We start from the raw sequence: 19,250 nt of genomic DNA, 5'->3' as shown, positions 1-19,250 counted from the left end.
TTTCCTTATTTCATAAGAGTGTTACTGTGTAGAAAGATTCCATTCCATTTCCATTACTCATGTTGCAAATACAAATAGAAAAAAAATTTTTTGAATAATTATCTTTTCCCTTCTCAGCTGACAAAATAAACATGATCTTAGAAGGCTGGTCTACATGTCAAGATTGATTTGTAATTATATCAATCAATTCACTAGTTAGTAACTAATTAATTAGTTCAATACATACTTATGATAGGTGCCCAAAAATATAGATAGGAATTTTCTCAAATATTTAGATTAGGTAATCATCCTACTTCAAGATATGTTGATTTCATTGAAAACAGAATTGAGAATTTAGGTAAGTGTTATAAAAAACTGACAATCTTGAAAAAGTATTTTCACTGACTTTTCTAAACCTAACATATAAGTAAGTACCTGAAATATCTATGAGGATAGCGGAAAAAGAAGAAAACGCTAAAATGTAGCCTGACTGAACCGGAATGCTGTGGGAGAGTTCAAACCTGTGCACAGTTTAATGGAAACATCATACAATATTTTGTAAGATTTCACGAAGGATAAAAATGAATCACCAGTGATGTTACCAGAACTCATTTGCATCAGGTGAGAAATTTCTTATGGTACCTGTTCCGTCATAGTTACTAGTCCATTAATCCTTTTAATTTATAGTTCTGGTTTATTGTTCAAATACTCTAAATGTCAAGGATCTATTTGTATCAAAGTTTAGATAAAATTGTTCCTATATATATGAATTACTGTAAATAGGCCTTCCTGCAATGCCAATACTTATTTTGAATAAGTATCTCAATTTCTTTGTTTGAAATTATGGGCCATTCTAGAGCTCCATTTCTTTTATATTTCTTATTTATATCAAGAAGCTATATCCAAGCACAAAAAGCCTTTTATTCTGAAGGCAGGAGAAATGCTGGTGAAGTATAAATAGAGAATTATTCAGCACTATATAACATTAGGATTTGCAAATATGCATTAACTGTCATAAGAATTCCAATGGGTAGGCAGCCTAGATAGCATCACCCCCATTTTACGAAAGTGGAAATAGGTTCAGAAAAATTAAATGTGTTACCAAGGTCACATAGTAATTGTGATGGAGCTGAGATTCAAATGGAAAGTTATTTTTAAAAAATTTTTTGTTCTCTTTTGTTTTGAAATTTAAACATTTTTCATTTTAAACCTGTGTAAGGAAAAAAAAGGTGTCAATCCTTGGTATCAGGACTGGAGCAGAGAGTACTGCATATTTGAAAATCCATTGTATACTACTCCCTCTGAAAAAAAAACTGTGCAAACTAAGGAGAGAGAGAAAAAAAAAATCTGTCCTTCCGTTCCTTTTCCTTTGGGTTGTCAGCTATGAGTTGGCTTGGTGAGTAGTTTTGCAAGACTTGTTTCACTTTGTTTTGGGCAAGACTGAGCCATGTATTTCAAACAAAAGACAGCCAATTACTAACTTCTGGTTGCTGGGTGTGGTCTCCTTTCAAGTTCTATAAAATCAGGAGCCCAAGGCTTCAGTGCCAGTGTGAGACTTTCAGAGAAGAATCTCCCTTTAGTTCTTTGTAAGAAGGCAGAAAACAAAGGTAAGTCTTGGTTTTTCTTTTAGTTGGTTTTGGTTGTTTTGAAAACTTTTCCCATCATGATGGTACATATTACTGCTCTATAAGATTTATGGCTAATTGTGTTTGGTATGTTTTGATAAATCTTTTCATAAAATTACATGGGGTATTTGTATTTTGGGAATCACAAATGGTAGTGTTTTATTTTACTTAGTTAAATATAATGTTAAAGTATTACTTTCCTAATACTGACTTGTTATACTATTGGTGAGTTGCCATGGAAAAGAAGGAAAGAATGTGTTTTTTCCTACAAGTTGTGAGTTTCCAAGAGCGTTGTGTGTCCCACATGGAAATCATGATGTAGGTGGGGTGCCTGTGGGGAAGGAGTCAGGCCAGGGTGGGTTTCGGGGAACTGTTTCTAAATTGCATGGTTGACATCATTTATTTTCTTTTGTAAGGAAAACGTAATAGATTCCGGCCTCATAGTGGTATGCCCTTTGTAATTAACACTTTGAAATTAGTGTTAGTTTTACTCATGCCATGTAAATAAATAATAAGAGGATCTGCTTATTAATCAGGTCATTTAAGGAGGGTGTGGATGCCTTCTTATTCCTGTAGTGTCTGTGTCATAGGCAGGCTTTCAAGTGCTGATCAGGAAACCTAGGGGGAAGGAAGCATTTTTTGAGGGTGTCAGGTAGATAAATCATCCCTTGGGAAAACCAGATGAGCCATCTAAAAGTTATTCTACTGAGTAGCATCTTGATTGTTGAATGAGCTAATGGCCATACCACTCCTTACAAAAGCACAACCCAAATCTAAAGTAGAGTGTTTACTGGTGCTGGATACATTTTCAAAAGGAATAGATTTTTAATCATAACCATATATCTGGCTATTGTTCATTACAAATGTTCCTTCAAGGATTTTTCTCTTAGCCCATTTTGAATGTTAAATTAAATGCCCCATATCTACTTTTTAATGCTAGCTCATTAAGAAAGGTGTTGTTGTTTTTTTCCTTGACTCGTTTATGTCTGAAATTATATATGGATTTTGAAAAAGTAATACTTACATTCCCCCCTGCCTGCGCAAATGTATTTTTGGTGGCTGGAAGAGAAGGCCCATTGCAAAATGATTCACATGTGGTAAAATGCTAGTTTCATCATTCTGACATGGCCTCTTCTCTAGAAGTTGGTCAACACCCTAGCCCCGGGTGCTAACTACATCTGGCAGCTCCCCAACATTTGACTGATGTTGTCAAAACAGTCAATCATAACATTATTAAGGAACCAGCTAGAGTCTCATGCTTATTAAATACGTTTTCACTCAAAAGATCTGCAAAGGTTGTAGATGACATAAGCTTGCTGAGCTGATTGCTCTTAATCCTCTCTAGACCCATTAATTTATGACTTATTTTACAAATCAGCTAGAGCAATAGGTCTATTCTTTTCCAGTGATAAATCAAAAGCAGTTTTTGAAGTAAATGAGTTCATCCTTCTGTAAAATGGAATCATTTTTTTATCAGGTCAGAACAGACAGAATTTATATAATACCTTCTTTAAGCTAAGTTTTTCCACTTCCATCCTTTTGAGGTAAAGTTTAAGTTTGGCACTTCAGTGTTATCATGCATTTTAGATACTATTTATTCCAACACTCCTATTTTTACAAATGAAGACCCCTAGAGACCTTAAATGTTTTCTTGAAGTCCTATAATTAGCTAAAGAGAATCAAAATAGGGCTTAGAACTCCTCTATACTCATTTTTATATTCTATAATTATGGGTAGAAACATTTGTTAAATTAGCATAGATAAGTTTCCTAAATAATTAACACTCATACACTGTTTATTCACTCAATAATGCTTATTAGCATATTAAATACCAGGCATTTTGGCCCAGATTGGAGGGACTGAATCAATAGTAGATTAGCATTGCCTTCATGTAATGCTGCTGTAAAAAGAAACATAAATAGAAAGTGATAATACAGAATGGTAGGGGCTCCTGTAGGGTAAAAGTAGGATGTTTGGGGAGAGCACAGGACTAATAAAGGCTTTCCGGAGGATGTAGTGAGGTCTATGGTGACTCCTGACTTAGAAGTTAGACAAAGGGCTGTGGGCGTGGAGGAGAAAACAGCATTCCAAGCAAAGGGAACATCCTACTCAAAGGCCTGGAAGCAAAACATTTGTAAGACTACTTTTCATAAAGTGGTTCTTCATAAGCCATGCTATTGTAAGGCCTAATTACCTTCTCCCACAGGGGTAGGTGTGAAAAGAATGTGAAATATAACCCAGCTGTTAATAGTTCACATTTGCTTTATCATTAATCCTTCCCCTTCCTCCTTCTACACTCTTTAGATATTTTTTTCTGTAACATTTGAGAGAACATTGCAGATATGATGTCCCTATGCCTCCAAATACTTCTGCCTGGATGAATTAAAAAATAAAGATACAACCATAGTGCAATTTTTTAAAAATCAGGCAATTAACCTAATGCAACAAGCCTAGTGTTCTCAAATTGTCTAGTGGGTACAATTGATAATGTACCATTTCTGGAATACCTTTTTCTTAATTTAGTAAGCATAGATTCCTCTAATACCTTGGGCATACTTTTTGTGCATACTTCCCTTCTTTAATTCCTTGCTGAATGAGATGAAGAGAGCTCTCTTTGGACACAGGTACAGTATATACAAAAAATGCTAATCTCTAGAAAGCTACGCACATTTATGCACAGATAAATGAAATTGGTAGGTTATTGTATGATCACTAACCAGATAAATTCTGGAATATTGTTAATTTCCATGTAGGTCAGCCTATGTATAAATGGCCAACTTCATCTTCAAATAAGATGAAGGTAAGGCCCAAACAGGCAGAATGGTCTGGCTGAAGTTTTTGGCCCAAATGTTTTTGCTGTGGAATTTGTAAGGTGTGTTGCCATTGCTACGCATTTCTGTTTAAACATGCAGTTGACTTCAGTAGTAGTACATGGCAATTCCTAAAATTCTTTCAGAGCAATTTCTGACATCTTATCAAAATTCTTGTTTCTCTAAGCTTTGCTCAGAGCTAGTGGATCTCATTTAGCTCAGTTGAGATTCCATTCTCCTCCAATTGCTTTCATGAGATGGGTCCTCCTTAGGCTGCTTTTCTTTGGAAAGCCACCCAAATCATTTCACACTGCAGTCTAGGAACTCAGGATAGGTTATAAAGCTGTTTCCTCTGTGGATACTGTTATGTCAAATAAATCATGCAACCTCTTTTTTATTTTGTGTTATCTAATTAATAGAGTGATAACATTTTCTTATACTTTCAAGTTTATATTTTAAGAAAGCGATGTGTTATGTAAGCATCATTTTAAAGTGACAAAAACGAGTGAAGTAGGGGAAAGTTCTCATAAAATTCATTTTCTAGTTGTGAGTCTCATTTTAAAAGTTATATATATGACAATAGCCTTCATTTTTACCTCTTCTGAAGTTTTTATTTTCTAATTGAAAAGAGTAGAAATATTCAAACGTGTTTCTATAACTGGAAAAGTACTTTCTTTTGAAGACTCATGAGTGATCACATCACACATTTTGAGGATTCTACTTTATGAAAGGCTTGGATGAGATGATAAAAATGGAAATTTCAAATACCTGAAACCTTGCCAGGAATTGCTAGATGTTTTTGATGTGCCAGTGAAACGATAGGAAAAGGAAATTCTCTAAATGCCAACGGCAATGGCACCAGATTATGTCTGTAATAGGAATTAAACCCTGGTGTAAAATTGTACAACGTGACTTTACCTTAGGAAATTGCTCTAGATTTATCAATTGCTGGGTGGCGGAGTGGAGAGAGATGAAATAAGTGCACAATATATTGTTTCTTCTCCCAGACGGCAGAATAGTAATCTTAACAATCCCAGAATAGTTAAGGGGAGATAGTTTATGCTTTGGAGATCACTTCCCTCATGCATTTAATCTCATTACCTGGAACTGCAGTTCTTTTCCAGCAGGTGTGGCTTGAAATACTGTCTGAACATGCTGTTAAGGAATCGGGTTACGGTTTCACTCCTCATGAGTCCTTTAGCTTCACAGGAAGAATTTACAGTGGCAGTGGCGTAGATTATCCTTCCGGTCTCCCTCACAAATACTCATGAGCGTAGTGTCCTGAGGGATCAACAAAAGGGCGTGGAGAGAGATCAGCGTAGCCCTGGAGCACAGGCTCCTAAACACAGACGCCCAGACAGAAAGCATCACTAGGGGCATCTTTTGTGGGTAACACGGACAATACATCAGTCGTCACACACTTCAGGTTTCCAAAATATTCATGGTTGGTTACACAAAAACACTGCTGAAACATGATAGTAATTCCAGAAATTTCCTTTAAGGTAGAGTCTACAGCCATGTTGCAATTTCACTCTCCTGGCAGTGGTTCTCAACCTTGGCTGCACATTAGAATCACCTGGGAATCTTTTTAAAATCCTGATTTCTGGGCCTCATCCTCTGGAAATTCTCTTTCTTTGTTACTAATGTTGTGGCCCCACCCCACAACAAAGAAACAGAATTTCCGGAGGATGAGGCCGAGAAATCAGGATTTTAAAAAGATTCCCAGGTGATTCTATGTGCAGCCAAGGTTGAGAACCACTGTGTTAGAACAAAACACCAGGTATAAAACAATCCATTTCCCAGTTCTTTGTGTTGGGTGGAAAAACATGTAGGCCTAATATGTGAACAGCTCAAAAAGGAAAAAAAAAAATAGGAGCACTCCAAGTGCTGAAATAATTTTTTACCAAGGAATGGGAAAAAATACTGAATCATGCAGGGGAGAGAAATAGTACCTGAATATCCTTTTATGGATAGAGTTTGAAGTTTCAATCAACTCCTTCAGATTGTCACAGTTTTATTTACCTTGTAAATGTAAATATTATGCTCTTTTTGTTCAGGCTTTCTGGGATCCTACACAGATTCTCCAATCGCCTACTCAATGATCTCTAATCTTTCATCTTGCCCATCTCTTAGCCATTCTCTACTAGTATGATAGAGGATGAGTCATCTTTTCGACATATAAATAGAATCATATTGCTTTCTTTTTAAAAACCCATTAATTTCCCCGCCCCCCAAAGCTTTAGGGATGCATTTAAACTTCTTTGTTGGAGCTTCTGTCCTCCTGTCTAGTTCCAGTGAACTTCTCTCAGCTCCCCAAATAGGACAAGTGTCTCTCTGTTCTGTTCTCTTTCACTTTTCTGCCAGGTTGATCTCAGCTCATTTCGAGAGGCCCAGGCCAGCCAACACATCTTCTAAAAAGTTTCCTTAGCTCTTGTGTTTTCCCACCGAGAGCAACAGGAACTTTAAGTTCATTGAGGCAAGCAATGATGTTTTGATGTTTTTTTGCACCCCCAGTGCTTGGCAAATAGTTATTGGTCTGTAAATGTAGAGCAATGAAGTGAATCACCAGTTCCTCTCTTCAGCCTATCTGTTGTTCGTAGTAGTCCTCTGATTCCTAAAAGGTAGGGACTGAATAAGCTAAGAAAGAACCAAATTTCTGAGTGGAGATGATGGGTGCCTATTCAAGGGTAGGATTCTCCTTTGAAAAACTTACACCTAGCATTTTAATTATGCTTCTAAGAGTAATGTCCTGGTAAGTCAAGTCAAGGTTACTCTAATATGTCTTGTGTATGTAAGGGAATGGAGTGATGTCTATGTGTGGTGAATTTGTGGTTTGTAAAAGCAACTATCTGTTTTCTTCCCAGAAACTTCTTTAAAAATGGCAATGGTGTCAGAATTCCTCAAGCAGGCCTGGTTCATTGACAATGAAGAGCAGGAATACACCGTAAGTCAAGTGACAATAAAATAATTTAGTTAAATATTAAAAGGGAAACTAATATGAGTGAACAGACATTAATTTTATCTCTCTCATCCACAGAAAGCTGTTAAAGGAGCCAAAGGTGGTCCTGGGCCAGCAGTGTACCCCTTCCCCAGCTTCAATCCATCCTCAGATGTTGCGGCCTTGCATAACGCAATAATGGCTAAAGGTAATGAAGTCTTCTTAAACAGTCCCCTCCTACTCACTCAGAATGGCTAGTGAAAAACAGACATATGCAGTGGAAAAAGTCTGTTTCATTTTGAAGATAAGACTTCTTTATCAAATGAAACTATACTTCCTCTCTTATCACTTAAAAAGAAAAAGGTTAAATCTGGAGACTCTCTGCTGCCATAACAGATATCCTTACCAGCCCATTTCTAGCATAAACTCAATACTGAAACCAACACCGCTGCTCTCAGGGAGGGTTTGAATTAAGATCAAACACTGTAACATGGAGGCTCAGGGCCAATGTCCCCTTCCTCTCTCACTCATATGAGAAAGCTTCCCTTTGCATCTATATAATCCATTTTTCTTAGTTTGTTAATAACTTCATTTGGAGCACCTTGAGAATGAATCATTTAATGTCGGTTGTTAAAGAGGAACAAAATTGATTTTAAAAGGCAAGCCACCCTTTATTTCCAGGTGTGGACGAAGCAACCATCATTGACATTCTAACTAAGAGAACCAATGCACAGCGCCAACAGATCAAAGCAGCTTATCTCCAGGAAAAAGGAAAGGTGAGTTGGAGTGGTAAATTTACATATTAAATTTCAGTTGCATTTGTATTAAACATGGGTTTTGAAACACGATTACCTAGTTCCTATTACAACTACTATGACTGGGATTGCGGTATTTATCCACTTGATTGCAATCAATTCCGGCAAATTTATTGATTTCATACTTTTGTCCTAGTGGTGTAGGTTCTTTGCAGATGTGTTCTATATTGGAGACAAGTCTTTAATTTCAACATAACAAACATCAAAATTATTATGGGCCATAAGGACTACATTCTGGTTGAAATGTGTCTTCTGCTAAAATTTAAACCGAGTTAATGCCTAAGTGTACGGTTTATACATATAATTCTACTGTTGATATAAGAAACATCTAAACATGTAGAGAATTTTTATGAGTTTATTTGAGCCAAACTAATGACAATTGCCAGGAAGTAAAATGTGACATTTTGCAGCTTATTTTATACATTAGAATCAAAGGAGGAGGCATAAGGAGGGATACATGGATTTCATTATTTTTAGATTAAGGGGGCAGGATAAAGCAAAAACAGGGAATTCTCTGGGATTGGGTGAAAAGTAAAATGGAGAGACACATACTTGTTTAAGGTGGGTACAGGACAGCTAATTAACAGTTACAGCACATAGCGAGGGCATGTGAGGAAGACGATAACAATGAGGGTTCTGTGATCTATTGCTCTGGTGGTGGTGGTGGTGGTGGTGGTGGTGGGTGTGCCCTCAGGGGTCTGGAAAAGGTAATTACTCTGACATTTTAGATGCAAAAAAAACATTTTACTGGCTCACTTCAGGTCAAGATTGACCTTTGTCAAGGAAGCTGCGGGTCTAGTACCTGACTACCTGCCACAACCTGCTTTTAGTGAGCAAATCTATGTTCTGACTATCCTATGTGGTTCCTTTCTGTCTCTGAGTTTGCAAAGCTCTCTATTCAGGCTTCTCCTGAGCGTGTCAGGTTTAGCATGTGGCCCCTCTTTTGCCCACACTACTTTAAAAGTAAGCTTTGTATTTTTTATACCAAATAAGGGCAGTGTTTCTTAAGGAATGCACTTAGAAAACTATATGTCAGTGTCTGATTATAGTGCTTCTTTGAGCAGTGCAAACCTCAAAAGTTTGGAAAAATTGTTAATACGTTACATATTTTTTAAGAATTCTTACTACAGTTTCTGTTAATATACAACCCTATGTTTTGAGCTTTATAGTTTCTTCCCTGTATAAAAGATTGAGAACCCTGTTCAATAGGGAGGATAAATTGTGATGGAAGGAAACTTGATTGGGGTGGTGAACATACCACATTACAATAGACAGATGATATATTGTACACCAGAAACCTGTGTAATTTTATTAACTAGTATCACCCCAATAAATTCAATAAAAAATAACTTCACAGCTAAAAAGTAAATAAATGAAAAATTTAAAAAAATAAGCTGTCAACAAATTTAGAAAAATTTTATTCTAATCATTCTAAAAGATTAAAAAAGCATTCTGAGAATCTGGTACCTTATGCAAAGGGAGGAGCTCTAAATATGGTTGAGTTTAGGAGTCAGCAATAAAATTACCTAAAGGTCAGGTAACCCTACATTGCTGTGTAACCTAGTGCGTCGCTTATTGTAAGCCCTCTTTCTTCTAGCCCTTGGATGAAGTTCTGAGGAAAGCCCTCACAGGTCATCTTGAGGAGGTCGCTTTGGCTCTGTTAAAAACTCCAGCCCAGTTTGATGCGGATGAACTTCGTGCTGCCATGAAGGTAAATGCCTGATTTAGGAAAAACTTCTTTCCTGAAAAGAATGTGTAGGTCAAATCCACGTAGGCCTCTTAGTGTACCTTCAGCATCTAGTATAAGGGCCTATCAATTAAGGGAATAAAATGCATGTATTGATTAATTAATTAAAATTGGCATTAATCGCTGTGTTATTCCCATGCTCAACATGTCACTATATCAACCATATATCTCACCTTTTATATCTTTGTCCAAAATATTGGTTTAAAAGCCATTTTGTTTCTAGAGCAATATACCAGATAGGACTAATTGTAATTACTAAATATTGTGGGAAATGCACTAAATGCCAGATTCAAACAAATTTCAGGACACAAAAACTAGTTGATGCTCTCAAGTGAAGATTTTCCTACATTTCCTCTTCTCTTTTAATTCAGGGTCTTGGAACTGATGAAGACACCCTGAATGAAATTTTGGCATCAAGAACTAACAGAGAAATCAGAGAAATTAACAGAGTCTATAGAGAAGGTAAGTTTTAATGTCCAACAGTCCAAGTGCCTTAGTTGGAAAAGGAAATGTGATATACTTCTCTTAAAATTGAGTGTGGGTGTTAATTAGGGGGACTTTGGAAACTCTACATACTAAAAAATTTTTATTGTTTTCACATGTCTACTGCAATCACACACTGTTACTGGATAGCATTCCATTTGTTGGGGTGCTGAAGTGAGACAATGTTTGCACTTTTAATGGTTAATGTTTGGTTGTTAATCAAGTGTCCCTCTAAGACAAATGGCCACATAGTATTATAATGGAAGTCAATTCAAAGCATTAAATTCAAAGAATTTTCTAAAAACGTTTTCTGTTATCCTGAGATTTATTTTATTAAAATATACTGTTGTCTTTTATTTTGGAAAGGATAACAAAAATAAAAATAAAATCTCCCCCCAAAAATATATTGTCCATTTGTCCTTGGAAAGGTAAAGAGCTAGGTACTTAACAATCCTGTGATGGAAACTCTTATCATTATGAACTTTAGCATTATGCACATAAATGATTTGCTTATTTTTTATGTCTAGTTGCATCCATAGGGATGAAAGACCAAGCCATTCCTCATTTTATTTTATTCGGTGAAAAATCTCATTTAAATGATATGCTCAGCGTTGTAAAGAGGGTAGCTGAGCAATGCTGGGTCCTTCCTATTTTCCTTTTCCAGTTTCCCAAACCAATATGCAGCACCTGGAATTTTCACCCCAGGCACAGAGAATACAATGGCCCTTGCATATTGTTTTGGAGCAATTTAATAAAAGGATCAGGATAAGGAAGATTTCAACCTCATTTTCAGCATTTATCTCATTAACAATATTTATCTTAGATCCATTTATAAGTGATAATAATCAAGAGGGGCATTATTTTTAGTTTTTTTGTTCAATAAAACATAGTTTACAAAGGAAAATAGCCATATTTTCCCATTATACCCAAGATATAGTCCAGTGATAGCTTATTAAATTGCCCCATCTTCTGGTTAAATATAAACTCAGTTAATTTTCTCCTAATACAGCATTATTTTGCATAGTTAAGCAAGGGTGTTTACACAAATAAAAATTTTAAGTCTATCTATATACATACATAACTAAGCTATTATATATACTTATAATTAAAATAAATGAATAATCTATGTTCAAGCAAGTACCTCTGGTTTATTCTTTTAAATAACTGTTCTATTCACATTGCTTGAATTCTGGAATGTTTATTTCAGACATAATTATTTAATACCCATGCAATTCATATTAGCAAAAGCTCTGTGACTGTAGGTTTTCTTCACAGTATTATCTAAATTGCTTTCATTGCCTTTGGGGATATAAATTTGATGATCCAAAGTTTTACTTGACCTAAATATCTCTATTTTTATTTTTAAAAATTATATTTTGAATGCATTCCATAAGTCATTTAACACTTGGAATTGAAATTTTTAAGCTAATATAGAGATGTCTTGTATTATAAACATTGCCATTATTTATCATTAATTTACTGCAAAACATACTTCTCTTATTTTTCAGAACTGAAGAGAGACCTGGCTAAAGACATCACTGCAGACACCTCTGGAGATTATCGGACCGCTTTGCTCTCTCTGGCTAAGGTATACTTCAAGTGGTTCAGGAAAGGCCTCTTCTTTAATGAAGAGTAAAATTTTAGATTTCATCTCACTCTAGAAATGAGCAATTGACTCTGTCTTTTCTCAAAGAACATTATTTATCTGATTTTTAAGGGAATTAAATGAATCATGTGATTCCATGCTAGTAAACAACTTACCAAGAGAATGGGATTTTTTTTTTTCAGGGTGACCGAGCTGAGGACTTTTCCTCAAATGAGGACATGGCTGATTCAGATGCCAGGGTAAGCAATTCTTCCTACCTCAAATGGTTCCTGCCTTAAGTCAGGTTACACCGGATGACCTCCACATGGAAGCAAGCCTCAGATACTTCAAGAGGCCACGGGCATCTAATGTTCATTCCCTGAATGATGGGCACTGTTCTGTCCTTGAGCATCCAAGAAAAAGAAATGCAGTCTTAATGTTTTCAATAGATCTCATTATTTAGAAAGTCGGAAAGGGTTGAAAGGGAACAATGAGAATTGGATTGGTTGTCCCAAAGAATTGTTATATTAAGAAAACTCTGATTTTTATTTTATCAGGCATAATTTTTTATTAAGTGAAGTGGAAAGAGTAAGCACATCTAACATTCTTTTAACAATGAACTTGGAATGGCTTGTAGATATAAGCTTATATTGTAAAAATGTTATAGTAATGATATTATAATTATAAAACAATTACAATAACATATTTATATACTTTCAAGTATATTGTTATATATCATTTCAGTGAGATTGCTGGTTATTAATATGCCAGTCCATTGGCAGCATTAGAAAATGGTACCATTTTAGGGCCTGGAATTTCTGTTAAAAAAAATAAGAACTATTATTTGCATATGCCTTCCTCTTGGGATAGCATTGTCTCTATAAATTCATCACAGTGAGACAGTAAGAATAAAAGGATATTTCTCTACTCCCACTCCTTTCACAGTAACAGTACATTATCTTGCACATAATAGGCATTCATTAACTTTTTGCAGAATAAGTGCATACTTATCAGATCGGTTTGCCTGAAAAGTCCAAAATAACTTCTTATGTCCATTGGAAGTTTGACCATTTTAATAGAAATTGTGTAAGCAAACCAAAGAACTGAAGTTAGTACTTGAATAATTATCCATACTAAAAAGAATTCTTATTTGCTTGTGACATTTTTAAATTCACTTTCTATTTTAAAACTATCAGAGCTCTAAGATGTATATTTATGGCAGCTACTTGGATTAGTGTGTTCCAAGAGAATGATGGCAATTAAGATTTTAAAGTTAACAGAACAATATGTGATAATAAGGGGGATTATCTTTTTCATTTATAAAAGAGGAAAATCTATACTTTAATAAGGCTAAATTATTTACCTAAGAATACAGAGTTATTAAGTTGCAGAGTCAAAATTTGAATCTAGAAATTCTAACGTCAAAATTCAAGACCTAGGCTATTTATGGTTGAATTGTTGATTTATTAGTACCATTTGCTAATAATTATTTTGAACAATTAAAAGTAAATAAAAATTAGAGAGGTCTTTGGAGTTGTCTTAATATAGAATGTAATCTTAAAGCAATTTAATTTATCAAACGTTTCTTCTTCAAACATATATTCAGTCTTTAAGGTTTGTAAGGCACCTTGAGAGATAATGTGGAAGATACTCTCAATCTTAGCATCATGTTTTCTGATCCTTTGGATACAAAGCAGATGCCTAGAAAATCTTAACATTCTTGTGCAGATATTAAGTCAGCAGGTGGTCAAGCGTCTATTTTTGTGTTTCTTGACAGGCATTATATGAAGCAGGAGAAAAGAGAAAAGGGACAGATGTGAACGTGTTCACTACCATTCTTACCAGCAGAAGCTATCCCCACCTTCGCAGAGGTAAGAAGGAAAAAAAGGGTTCCCAAAACCTGTTTATAGAAGATGCAGTTTTTTTGAGGGCAAATACGAGAAAGGAAAGAAAAAAGTCTTAATCAGCAGCATCACTCATACACCCAATGAATATTATATAGAGCTTATGACCCCTTATTGATCTTTGTGCATTCAACTTCATATAGGAATTGTTTTATAGTATTTGAAACACCTTTTGTGACTTTGGCATTAGAGCATTATTTCTTTATTTTCACTATTTCTATTCCCCCCAAATATTTGGAGCAGATGTGACAAAGTATATACATACAACAGAACGCATGAAATGACAATAAAGGAAAACAAAAACTCAGGACTAAGTAAAAAAAAAAAAAAAAAGTGTATATAGATGCTCCAGAACAAAAACCAAAAGGAATTTTTCCCTTTGAGCACAGATGTTGCTGAGCGTACTGGAAGCCACGGCAAATAGAAAGTCATAATAATTACCCCAAATTCTAATAATAGCACACTGATTTCTAATGCCAAAATTAAGTGAAACTTACTATACAGATTTTTATATAAGCGAAGATCCATTTGCAATGGCACTTAGCTTTGATGTAGCAAGTGTTATGATTGTCAATCACATGCCATTTCTAATAAATGTCAACACTTGCAAAATTTTCCCCCAAATATGCAAGAACACCAAAATAGCCACGTGACTTACATTCCTAGGGGAAGATGAAGTATCCAAACTATACTCAGTTCAGTAATTAGCTTTAAAATATGTTGTGAGGTGCAGTCATCCCAAGGAGTGCTTTGAGTCAGTTGCCCTGATTTTGCTAAAGTTTGCTAAAGAATGGGATGCTTTCTACATTCAGTGTTTAAATGTTTACATGTCACATTCAGTGTTTCAGAAGTACACCAAGTACAGTCAGCATGACATGGCCAAAGTGCTGGACCTGGAGATGAAAGGTGACATCGAGAAATGCTTCACAACTATCGGTATGTAGTCCTGGAAGGAGAAGAATTTTCTAAGTGAAAATTGCATCATCATTGCTGTCCCATAATTTAAAAAAAAATAGAGCAAAAGCAAAATAACTCAGATATAGTTCATCTAAACTTCAGAGAGAGGCAACATGTGAGATAATGGCAATGTATAGTTAGCTAAATGTATACAACGGCCTTCTTAGTAATAACAGATATCATTCCCTTTAGAAAAAATAGATATGCAGGTGGAAAATATGTACTGAGCCCCCACTTATGCCACAAGATGCACCAGGCTGGACATAGCACAGAGGAAAGTCAGAATGGTCATTAAGATGGAATTTGGAATTAGATAACAGATTCAAATCCTGGTCTGTCACTTGCCAATTGAATAATCATAGGCAAGCCCAGAGGTTTTGATTCAGTAGTTCTCTGGTAGCTTCTGACAAGGTCTTTAAAAGAAAAAGACATTAAAGTTCTCTCATGTTATTCAGCTGACCAGGTAGGGCTGAGAACCTGTGTTCTAAAGCAGCTTCTTAAACATTAATGTGCACAGGAATCCCCTGGAGATTTTGTCAAAACACAGATTCCCATCTTACTAGGTCTGGCGTGGGGCCTGGGATTCTGCATTTCTAACAAACTTCCAGGTGATACCAATTCTTTTGGCCCAAGGATAACATTTTGAGTAGCAAACTAGATCATCTTACTAATTGACACATCTGTTAGCGTTTTATTTGGCAGCTGCCTCTTACAGCCTGTCCTTTCCCACTTTTTTCTTGGTATGACATGAAAAAAGTATGTATTATATGCCAATATGGCTTCTGACACTAACTGGTTTCCACATTTCTAAGAAGAGTATGCTCAGAGTAGCATGAAGCTGCTATTGTTTGTCTTTAAGATAATAGGAGAGAGGTGATGGTGTTATGAGGAAAGAATATTAAAAACAATAGCTTCTCATAAACCAAGTATCCATAGAAGGGAGGTGGGAAACAGGGGTGAATAGAATCTTGCTTATTGCAAAACCCTGTATCTACTATTTCTTTCATATGCATCTTTCTTATTTTGGGGCATATCAATATGTCAACTAAAATGTGCCTCTCTTGCAGTGAAGTGTGCCACAAACAAACCGATGTTCTTTGCTGAGAAGCTTCATCAGGCCATGAAGGTAAGATTCTACTTATATGATTTGCTTAGGGTGGAAATTATTGTTAGTGGAGAGAACACAACATCCCAGATTGTTTGAAAACTACACATTTTTATAAATATATTTTCATTGGTTTCAGAGAGGAAGGGAGAGGGGAAAGAGAGATAAAAACATCAATGATGAAAGAGAATCATTGATTGGCTACCTCCTGCACCCCCCCCCCCCCACTGGGGATTGAACCCGAAACCTGGGCATGTGCCCTTGACTGGAGTCGAACCCAGAACCTTCGTTCTGCAGGCTGGCACACTAGGGCATGAAAACCACACTTATTTTAATATTTTCCCATTAAAAAGAATCATGGTTCCATCCAATGCAAGAGGTAAAATACTTCCTTATTAGAATAAAATGGTTAGATTTGTTGTATTTTTTATAGGTAAGATGGTAAGGCGAGCTTGTAGGTAATTTGTGAGTTACTCATGCTTTGAAAAAAGCGGAGTCAGCATAGGAAGAGTGATATAATTTCGCTTTTAATGTGTGATTTTAGTAACTTACGTCTGCTAAGGTTGTGAGTTTTATAATCTCTTCTTTTCTAAGTTTAATTTGTTTTTTATTAGTCTGTCTTCCATGCCATCGGTTAATATGTCATTCTAAGCTTTTAAAATGTTGTGCTAAGATTACTGAAGTAGAAGGTGTTATTAAGATGTATTGAGATACACTTCAACCACTTTAACTCTATTCTCCTGCTTGCATCATATTATATATCTGTATACTTGTACTGTGAAAAGTCATAAAGTTGTCTTTTTTTTCCCTTTAGCAACTCCAAAAGAAGGAAGTCTTGAGATAGAGATCTAACCATTCAATTAATAGGAAAGAGTCCTTATGAAACGATAAGCATTGTGCCATTATGTACTGGGCAGTACGGTCCCTGAGCCCATGTCCGCTCTATTTAGTGGGCTAATCCGATGGGTAATGATGAGCACCTAGTACTGTAGAAGAAGAGAAGAGTGTCCTCTACCCCTAGACTTTGGATGTCAATTGTAGCCTTGTTCTCAGCTAAACTAAGACCCGACAGTGAAGAGGAATTAGCCAGATGTGAACAGGGTTGGAAGAGAAGGAGAGATACAGTAAGGTTGGCCCAAGAGGAGGAGGCAGTATTACCCTTTCAAGATAGTAAGTACAGTTAGAGTGATGCTGCATGGTAGAAGAGATTGTAGAATTAGGCAGGGCATTGCAAGCCCGGATAAAATGCTTGGTTTTTATCCTATGAGAAAAAGACCATTGAAGGATTTCAAGTAGGTGAATTAGATGATCAGATTTGCAATTTAGATAGTTCACTGTATTTGTGATTATTGAATAGTTTAGAGAAAGGAAAGGCTGGATGGTGGAAGGCCAGTTAGGAGGTTGTAAAAGCTCTTAACATACTGCTGATGCAACAGTTGGGTTCCTCATTTTATTACCACTTGTGTAAAGTGTGTGTGTGTGTGTGTGTGTGTGTGTGTGTGTGTGTGTACTTTAATGTAGAGATAGTTTCTCTATAGAACTATATGAGTTAACAAAAGAGCTTTACATTCAAACCCATATCCTGCTTTATTATGAGTATGCTCTGAATATGAGACCCTTAACCCTCACTTGTTTTGGACAGGGTGCTGGAACACGTCATAAGATATTGACCAGGATTATGGTTTCCCGTTCTGAAATCGACATGAATGACATCAAAGCATGCTATCAGAAGTTGTATGGTATCTCTCTCTGCCAAGCCATCCTGGTATGTTGTGATTTTCATAATGCTACTCCCACAAATAATATTCTTTTTGAAAGAGAAAGGCTGACTTACTGTATCTATAAATTTTATATGTAAGATTAACTCATTATATTAGGATACATAATTTATAAGTAAATTTAACATTCACTGGTAAAATATACTAATAAGTTCTATACTGAAAAAATACTCAAAATTTTCAGCATTTATAGAAAATTTAGTTTCTCATACATAAATTTAGCAACCAAAATATTTTTAGCAGGGAGATAAAATGATTTGTTTTGCAATGAATATTGATCAGAGGGTTAGAGACTTATTATTCTAAGTTTTTTTTTAATTTTTGTCATATGTAATATGTATAAAATACATGTTCATGTGATCTCATTATAATGCTAAGAAATAAAATATAATGCTATAAAGTAAAGGCAAGTCCAGGGTTTTGAAGTTATTGAAAGATGGGTGACTATTTAAATTTAATTTGTTATATATAATGAATAACTGTAATCTACTGAGAAAATCACAAGCTTATAACTTTCTCTGGTGAATGAGTCAAATTATTCCTTAAGAAGGTCTGAAATGATTGTTGTGTTACATTTACTCAATTCTGCATGACATCTTATTCTTGGAAAATAATAGCTCTAATACACAACATAATCACATAATCACTTCAGAGAAGTTCACAATCTGAATCTTGACAGGTATTGCTTTTACATAATAACCCACTAGCAAATATCAGTTATCTGCTATATGAATTAAGTTATTTAATTAAATAAATAATATTCTTATTGAAGATCCTAGATAATTGATGTACTGTGATGTACATTCTACTACTCTTCAGTCTACTAAGATTATAATTACTCTGTTATTTAAAAATACTTTATATTGATTATGGTTTCAGGTAGCATTAAGTAATACTCTATTTTTAATCAACAGGATGAAACCAAAGGAGACTATGAAAAAATCCTGGTGGCTCTCTGTGGAGGACAATAAACATTCCTTTGATGATTTCAAGCTTTTTGATCAGAAGATTTTTAAATCATATCTTTTTATGCCATGTTATAAGATTTAAATAGGAAAGTTTCTTCAGCAGGATTAGTCTAGCTAACTGCTTTCTGAAAACTGTAGCCTATAAATCATTTTTATATCACAACTCTGTATAATAGAGATAAGTTTTTAAAAAATATATTTGTCCCAAACTGTAAAACCCCATAACAGGTTGGTCAGTTAACATTACCTGAGAAAGATGTTTATGTAACAGAAAATAAAATGATTTTACAGGACAATTAGTGTGTTACTGGTTCTTCTGTTCCGATTTTCTTCTGTGTGTAATGTAGTGGTTTAATTTAATATCAGGGGATATGGAGCCTGCATACTAAATTATAATCATTTAATGACATAGATATTACATATTCAATTAAAGAAAATACAGAGTTAGAAAATAGACTCCTTACATTTTATCATCTTGGTACAGATTATTGAGAGTGTGTCTTTCTAATAATGGATTTATTGCATCAGTGATTTTAATAATTGGACATTCTGCTAT

The 19,250-nt window shown here is 35.2% G+C and overlaps 1 protein-coding gene across 1 annotated transcript; it reads left to right on the top strand.

Moving 5' to 3' along the window:
- Positions 1-1,438: 1,438 nt before the first annotated feature.
- ANXA1 (annexin A1) lies at positions 1,439-18,990 on the top strand. The gene is made up of 13 exons (XM_036330829.1): positions 1,439-1,586; positions 7,279-7,358; positions 7,452-7,560; positions 8,034-8,128; positions 9,765-9,878; positions 10,286-10,376; positions 11,906-11,985; positions 12,186-12,242; positions 13,760-13,853; positions 14,727-14,822; positions 15,911-15,969; positions 17,591-17,713; positions 18,641-18,990. The coding sequence occupies exons 2-13, from the start codon at positions 7,293-7,295 to the stop codon at positions 18,695-18,697; spliced, it is 1,041 nt and encodes a 346-aa protein (XP_036186722.1). The 5' UTR covers positions 1,439-1,586; positions 7,279-7,292; the 3' UTR covers positions 18,698-18,990.
- Positions 18,991-19,250: the final 260 nt, after the last annotated feature.

This window comes from Myotis myotis, unplaced genomic scaffold (genome assembly GCF_014108235.1).
Source record: "Myotis myotis isolate mMyoMyo1 unplaced genomic scaffold, mMyoMyo1.p scaffold_m19_p_12, whole genome shotgun sequence".
In the NCBI taxonomy this organism is placed as follows: domain Eukaryota; kingdom Metazoa; phylum Chordata; class Mammalia; order Chiroptera; family Vespertilionidae; genus Myotis; species Myotis myotis.
The sequence above is the reverse complement of the archived record's forward strand: the minus strand, read 5'-3'. Positions and strand labels throughout refer to the sequence as shown.